Source organism: Nanorana parkeri, unplaced genomic scaffold (genome assembly GCF_000935625.1).
Source record: "Nanorana parkeri isolate BGI_ZX_2015 unplaced genomic scaffold, ASM93562v1 scaffold1350, whole genome shotgun sequence".
Classification (NCBI taxonomy): domain Eukaryota; kingdom Metazoa; phylum Chordata; class Amphibia; order Anura; family Dicroglossidae; genus Nanorana; species Nanorana parkeri.
Genome location: NW_017307618.1, coordinates 133880 through 141855, shown reverse-complemented (window position 1 = coordinate 141855; position 7976 = coordinate 133880). Strand labels below are relative to the sequence as shown.

General features: G+C 44.9%; 1 protein-coding gene across 1 annotated transcript in view; it reads left to right on the top strand.

The window, feature by feature from the left end:
- DNM2 (dynamin 2) overlaps positions 1 to 7518 on the top strand; it is a 109372-nt gene extending 101854 nt beyond the window's left edge. The window contains exon 21 of the mRNA XM_018569538.1: positions 7397 to 7518. Within this exon, the coding sequence (XP_018425040.1) occupies positions 7397 to 7427 (31 nt within the window). The 3' untranslated portion in view covers positions 7428 to 7518. The remainder of the gene's footprint in view (positions 1 to 7396) is intronic.
- Positions 7519 to 7976: the final 458 nt, after the last annotated feature.

The window sequence follows — 7976 nt, the reverse complement described above, 5'->3', positions numbered from 1 at the left end:
CCCCCCCCAGCTGTGGTGAAACTACAAATCCCATAATGCATCTGCCTCTGGAAGGCATGCCTGTGGGTGTCAGTTTTGCAGTGCCTTCTGGGACATGTAGATCCACACCAGCTGGAGGGCTGAGGTTTGGCTGCCTCTGCACTAGAATATAATCTGCTCCATACAACCGCTGTTCAGCTAAAATGAAAGGGACTGTGACAGTTACTAGAGCCATTACCCAATGCAAGCAGCCAGTGTGCCACCACCCTTTGGCATAACACTTACCGCTGTGCCAGCTTTATGACACCTACGCAGGTCATATCATGGGCTCATAGGCATGGCAGCATTCGCTGGGGATGTTCCAATCATGGCTGTGTTTTCTAAGCAGTTTGAAGTTTGATGATAAACCGTGGACATGTGTGACTCTTCTCTGTATAGATCCCAAGGAGCAGCTGGTTTGTTACTACCGAGAAAAACTGTGTACAATGACCTCCCCTGTTCTGTACCTTATTAATAAACTAAAATAAAGGGAACTTTATCCTTCTGGTGGCTGGTCATTTCACTTCTGGGTGTCTGTCTTATTGAGCTTGTTCTACTCATTCAGAAACTGTTATGTCTTCATATTACACAATAGTACCCCTGTAACTCCTCCTATATATAACCTGACCCTGATTATTACTCCTCCATATAGCCTGCTGTAATGTCTTAGTCTCTGCTATACCCTCTTTCAATCGTTCTTCTCATTATTCCCTGTAACTCCTCCCCTGCTCCTTTATAATTCCTGGCTATAGTTCATCCTGTTGCTTTCCTGTAACTCCTTCCATTGCTCCCTACAATTTTACTTCTGGCCGGAGGCCGCTGTCAGAACACAAAACAGTAGATAGCAGGGAGAGCCATAGCCATGCTGCGACTGGCCATTTCAAACTGCAAGAGCAGACTGGCTATTGCACCCGCCCACTGCCTGCTGTCAATCATCAGAGGAGTGGAATTGAAGGAGAACTTTCTCCTTCCGTTCTGCTCCTCTGCTGATTGAGAGCAGGCAGTGGGTGTGTTTTAATAGCCAGTCTATTGGAACCTGAAATGGCCCATAGCAGGCTGGCTATTGCGCTGCCTGCTGTTTACATTTAGCTGCCGGCTGCAGAATTCTATTGGTGACAGATGAATGGGTTGGAGGCTGAGTTGGGATTGACCGATATCAGGCGACTGCCTGCTGTTTATAGCCAGCTGCTGAATGTAAACAGAATATCGGTACCTGATATAGGTGGCCAATTATCGGTACCGGTTCTGAAAAATCCATATGGGTTGACCGCTAGTAGTAAATGGTACATTTATTGCACACCTGTGCTGCCATTGCTTACCTCTGCTGAAAATCCTCCAGCACCTCTGAGTCAACAGCCAGAACATGGCAAGCAGACAATGGAAGATAAGTCAGATGTTCCAATTCATTTTCTTGTTCTAGGTCAGAGACTATGAAGCTCCCTGTCCTGTAACAAGCATGCAAATCAGGATTTCTCTAATCCAACATTGTCTGTGTGCTTTCATCTAAACCTATCATCTATAGGTGTATGGCCAGCCTGAAGTTGCTGCTCTCGCCTGTGGAAGACTTGACAGGAGGAAAGTCTTGTGATTTACTAGCTGCTGATAAAGGGAAAAGGATACTGTGAGAGACATCTGAAGATAACAATGTTAACTTATTGTTTGTGAAGCTTTTTAACAGTTGCTGGAGTGGATGTGTCAGGAGCAATGATAGAATTTTAATTAGGGATGCACCAAAACCGGCATTTTTTTTTCCCCCGGTACTCACCGATACCGGAAGTCCCATAAAGGTAGCCAGGTGGCGTGTAATGACTAACCACCTGGCTTCCTGATTCGCCGGGAAGCTGGGCGGTGTGTAAAGACTCGCCACCTGGCTTCCCGATTAGCAGGAAAGCCGTCCTCAAGCTTCTTGTCACTAGGCTTCCTGATACCGGACGTATCGGGCTAGGCATCGGAGCATTTGGTGAGTACGAGTGCTTGTCCAAATACTCTGCACCGCATCCTTAATTTTAATACTTGAAGAAAATTCTGCTCTATGTTAAACTCCGTGCTAATTACATATCTAAAGTCCTAGGCATTTGGTGATGGGATTTCTGGCTCAACAAGTCTAAATCCTTCCCCTTCCACACATGTCACATAACAGTACCTAGGCCTGCGGATGTGTGCTCAGCACTGAAGGGAACCTGGATCAACTTTGTGTTTCAAGCATGTTCATACTCCTTTTTTTTTTTTTTCCCCCCAAACAATGTTTAGTTTTTTTTGTATATATACAATCTTTGTCTTTCATATATTAAATCAGAAAGGAATTTTATGGCTAGCTAAGAAGACGGCACAGTAGACCAAGATTGCTTTGAGAGTCTTTGAAATTTGACAATGAGCTCTCTGATAAGGGATACGTGAATGCTGTCATGACTCTTCATATAAATGGGCTTCATTCAGCAAAGCAGAGAGTGAAATGTAGGAGATGAAAGCTCCATCTGCAGTCTAGTTAGAAGACTACAGGATGTGCAATGTTGCATATTAATTATGCTTAATATAGATATATCTACATTTTCTTAGCCCTAACCTTGATGTTTAAACCAAACCGCTATATGTTTCCAAAATGGCAGCTTGCTGCTAATAACTCATAAGTAATCTTATCACTGCTCAGCTATCTCTATCGGAATTGCTAACTTTCTGTTTAAACACCTTCCCAATTCATTTTTGGTTTGGTTGGATTGCAATGAGCTGAAGTGGCAGCCGATTGTTGCATTCTTGTGTGTTTGGTTTCGTCCCCCCCAGGAGGATTTCACCTTTGATGCTGCATTCAATTATGTAATTCTGCTTTCGGGAGATTCTGTAGTGACGCCACCATTTGGCTGTGGAGGTACAGGGAATTCCAGAAGGCTTATCTCACCACTGTAATTACTTACAGATGTACAAAACCTTGTTGTCATTGAAAGGAACACTGTAGTGAAATTGGAGGGCTTTGTTTGCAGACCTCCTGGAAATACTGGCTGGCTGGCTTTTATGCAGATCCAGTATTTCATCATTGATCTGCAGTAAGCATATAGAAGGAAACGGCAGAGTGAAGTCTGAGCTCCTGGTGTACACAGTTCCTGGCCAGTGACCCAGAAAGTATTAAAGCTAGAGTGTCAGACGGCGATACCTGGTACCCTTTTATAACCCAGTGAGCCTGGAAAGAGTTAGAAGGGTATACAAGTCCAGTGTGTTTTGGGGGATGTGGGTTGATAGTGGCAGGCCTGCAGGGAATTATAGAAAACAACCAGCGCTGACTTAGAAACACAGCACAATAGCATTGACCTGTGGTATTACATGGGCACATGAGAAAACGTGCTAGAAATTGGGACAGCCGTTGGCAAACAGCTGTGGGTAACACCATAGCGATCTTGACAATAAATGGGCAGCAGACAGTCAATAGGTGGCCAACAAATATGGAATCTTCCCATACAAGGGCAACAAACAGGCAGGCATGGTCATATGTGAGCAACAAACGGTAGTCATGGCAATGCATGGCCAGCAAACAGGCAATCATTACAATAAATGGGCAAAAAACAGGCACTTGGGACCATATGTGGGCAACAAAAAGGCAATGGCGGCATCCCCTATCCCGTTACCTTCTCACTCGGCATAGCTGTTATCTCCATATGGTTAGGCGCGTCCTTTTATTGGATAGAGGGAAGAACGAGCACAGCCCCCACCTCCTCCCAATTCTCTCGTCTTCTGCACTTATTACAATAGTCAACCAAACAGCAGTTAGGCTGGTGAGAACTTCTGGAAACCTGGTAATCTCATTGATTAGCTGGTGTCTCTAGACAGAAGATGGCCATGTATAAGCTGCAAGCCACAACTTGGATCTTTTACAGACCTAACTGCCCGGCGGTTAGAGTGGTGAGGGAGTGCAGGTTAAAGCACAAGTTCAATTTAAGTGCGTTGAGAACGCACAAGAAAGAGAAATTGCTGCAATTCTGCCCCAAAACAATATTTTATCGTACATGGTCGCCAACAGGTTGAGTCTCATGCTGATGTCATATCTCAGTGGTGAAACCTCACACCAGAATTACCAGCTCCACCCAAATGTCGTGACAAAGCCAAATGCTTGTGTCACCTTCCTCCAATAAACTCCCCATAGTGTACAGTAAACATGAAACTGGGCGCCCATCTGTTGATGGGTTTTTTGCTGGTTAGCTGGAACGTGTGCTGTGGACCCCTGGTGAGCTGGTGACACCTTTTTATTGTGCTTCTTTGAGGCGAGATCAAGGACATAAACAAAATCAGGGACATCTCACCACTGGCGTCTTCCAGAAACTTAAGAATACAGAGGCCGAATGAACCCTCTGACACCCAAAACAAGGTTGGCCTTTAATATATGTAATGTGATCACATGTGGTGCTTTCAGACTGAACCGGGTTCTTACTCACAGATGAAACACCAGTATAGCACAGCAAATATATAGAAGACACACCTCCATACAGAAGACGTTGGCTAAATTTCATATCATCAATTAACAAATATAAGTAGAACAATCAATTATATTTTAGGAAATACACTAAATTGTTTAGAATTAAAGTAATTGACCCTATTACTACATCTTTGTAAGAAAAATAAAATAAAAAAATTAGGTGCCTGACATCAGATGAACACTTAAAGCCCCACTGTGGGCTGCTGTTAAATTTCCCCATGCAATAGGGCCCGCCCCACACACACTGCATGGGTTAAATGCTAATTTTGCTGGTGGGGAGTGGGTACTTTACCTGATTAATCGCTCCCCTGGCAAGTGGTGCTCTCTCTGCTGTCCAACACTCCCAGGATGTGGGTGGGCCCTGGCAGTCCTCAAGCACAATGCAAGACTGCTGGTTCTGCATCATGTTTGAGAGTAGGGATGCACCGATACTAGTATCGGTGCCGATACCCTTTTTTTTTGGCAAGTACTCGTACTCGCCCAAATGCTCAGATACCGGAACTTTCGGTCAGAGGAAGATTTCCTCTGACCGGCAGTGCCGTAGGGGAACATGGAGCCAGCTTCCCGTGCGATCAGGAAGCTGGGCGGCGAGTAATGACCGGCTTCCTGGCCCATCAGCATCCAGCCGCCTCCTTGCTGATTGGCTGGGAAGCCGGCTTTCCAGTCAATCAGCATGGAGTCGGCTTCCCGGCCAATCAATTTGTAGACTGCAACTGTCAGTGTGGCATCGGTCACATGACCTGTACCAGAAGAGAAAGATGTTTACAAGATTCAAGAAGAAAGGTAAGTATTAAACATCTCATAATATTTTGTGATGCTTGATGTAGATTATTTTACCTATCCAGATTTACATGCACAGGATTGGTCCACTTTTGGTAAGGGTGGTGATGACATATTCCAACAGACTGCCTGTCAACTGACCACAAGCTCTGTGCAGAGTACTGTTGGTACTGATAGAGGCCAGCGAGCCAATTACCGGGACAAGGGTTGAAACTCTTTTTTTTTTTTTTTTAAATGACGATGAAAATCAATTTGTCAAAACAGACCTAATAGGGCAAGCATAGCTTTTTTTTATTTAGAAATAACCCTCAGTATAGGTAGCTCTGATTCACCGATTGAGCATTTTGTAGTTTTAAAGCTCAAAGCTCCAAAATGTTTAACAATCAAAGTCCCATGCTTTTAAATTGTGCCTGCTCACATGGGAGTGCTCAGCGGCCTGTAGCTCAACGCCTGATGCTCAAAAAGGTTCATGAGCTACTTTTGGCCCCATAGACCTCAAAGGAGCACCTGAAAATAGGCATATTTCAAGCCTCAACAACCATCTCTTCCTCCTAGTGACTAGCTTTCCATTGGCTAAAACAAAAAGCTCAAGCCTGAATAAACCTGAAAAATGCTCCAAAATCACCTGTAAAAGTTCATGCTCAGATGTGAATTCAGCCATAGGTAGTACACCCAAAAACAGACCTCAGTCTGCCAATACACTGCCCATATTTCTGTTCTGCCAGTAAATGTGTAGGTGCGACTACACACTACATAGAGATGAATGGAAGAGCCCATCTTGGCTCCCCAATGGAGTCCGTAGAGCATAGACCATGCTAAAACTGAGCTCTGTTTTTTATATATATACTACTTGAGGGGTGGTGGGGAAACCTATACCCGGGGGGGGGTACAAAAAATGGTATGTTTTTTTTTTCCTTCTGCAAATAAGCCCACAGAGCCAGCTGTATAAGGGACCCGTATGGCCTACTCGGATGCTACATACTTTTAGATTTAGACCTGTCTCATCCCTTTTCTGAAGTTCTGCCCAGCCAATAACGGATCTCTTCTTCGTTCCATTGGTTTTGATTGTCTGTGCATTAGATATACTCCAGAAAAAAAGGAAATGCATGTTAAAAGTAAAAAGCTTCTTTGACCCCTAGGGGCAACCTTCTGTTCTACTCTCTCATGAATGGGAGAAAACAACACAGTATGACCAAAAGCACGAGGAAACCCCTCCACATGTAGTATGAATGTTTCTAATGAAGGGTGTTGCTGCAGCATACAAATACATTTTAGACAACTGTGTGCTTCCAACCTTGTGGGAACAGTTTGAGGAAGGCCGTTTTCTGTTCCAACATGGCGGGACCCCTGTGCACAAAGCCAACTCCATAAAGACATGATTTGACCAGATTGGTGTGAAGGAACTTGAATGGCTTGTGACTAGGGATGCACTGATACCGATACTAGTATCTGTGCCGATACCAAGTCTTTGCCCCGATACCAGAACTTCCAGTCAGAGGAAAATTTCCTGACCTTTAGTGCTGTAAGGGAACATGGAGCTGGCTTCCTGGGCAATCGGGAAGCTGGGTGTCGAGTAATGACCCACCTGACCAGCCGGTTCCTTGCTGATTGGCCGGGAAGCCATCTTCCCAGCCAATCTGCATCAAGCTGGCCGAACAGCCTGCTCGATGCTGGCTTTCCAGCCAATCAGCATGGAACTGGTTTCCCAGCCAATCAGGGAGGCGGGTTACTTAGCACCACCCGGCTTCCTGATTGGCTGGGAAGCTGGTTTTTCCAGCCAATCACCATCGAGCCAACCAAACAACATGGAGTTGGCTTCCCGGGCAATAAGGAAGCCGAGCAGCATGTAAATACATGCCGCCTGGCTTCCTGATTGCCCAGGAAGCTGACTCCATGTCAGCGGAAGCAAAATATTCGTACTAGATACCGGAAAACCGGTATGGGTGCATCCCTACTTGTGACCCAATGTAGGATCCCCAACCTGTAGGATGAGCTGGAATGCCGACTGCGAGCCAGGTCTTCTTGCCCAACTGGCCTGTAGTATATTTCTTTGCACAAGTTAAATCGGAACTTTTCATTTGCTATGTCATGGATTCCAAGTCCTTTCAATGTTAATAAATTGTGAATTTTTGTTTGCAGAAGACCACCTCCAGGCAAGCCACTCTGGTGAGGAGACCTTCAACGTAATTTATAAACTTTCTCTTGGGTGCCTTCCATGGATTGTGACATTATAACACTGTTGTTGATTACACAATATTGCCATTCCGTGGCACACAGATCTCCCCCGACACATCCTAAATGGCTGATCGGGGGAGCAACTAATGACATGAGAAGGCTTCAATCTTCCTGTCCATAGGTCTTGGTCATCGTACAGGACAGATGAATGATAACTTCACCACACACGACAACCTGGATTTAAGACTTTGTTGTGATGTATTATGAGGAACGGTCTTTGACGGAAAGTCAGGACGTTATCTCTCTCTCTCTCTCACACGGAACACTTAGAATTAGGAACGACAATATATTGGAACCTTTGGTGAGATGTGGACATGCGCTCTATAATGAACAATATTCAAGACCTTTATGGTGTAATCAATGCTGGGTTGAGATTTGGGATTTAGCTTACCACATTTGCCTTCTTAGAGTGCTTGATCCTTTTTATGAAATTATGGCTGGTGCTAGACTGCAGTGTGTGAACAAAGACAAGTCCCCTATGGTT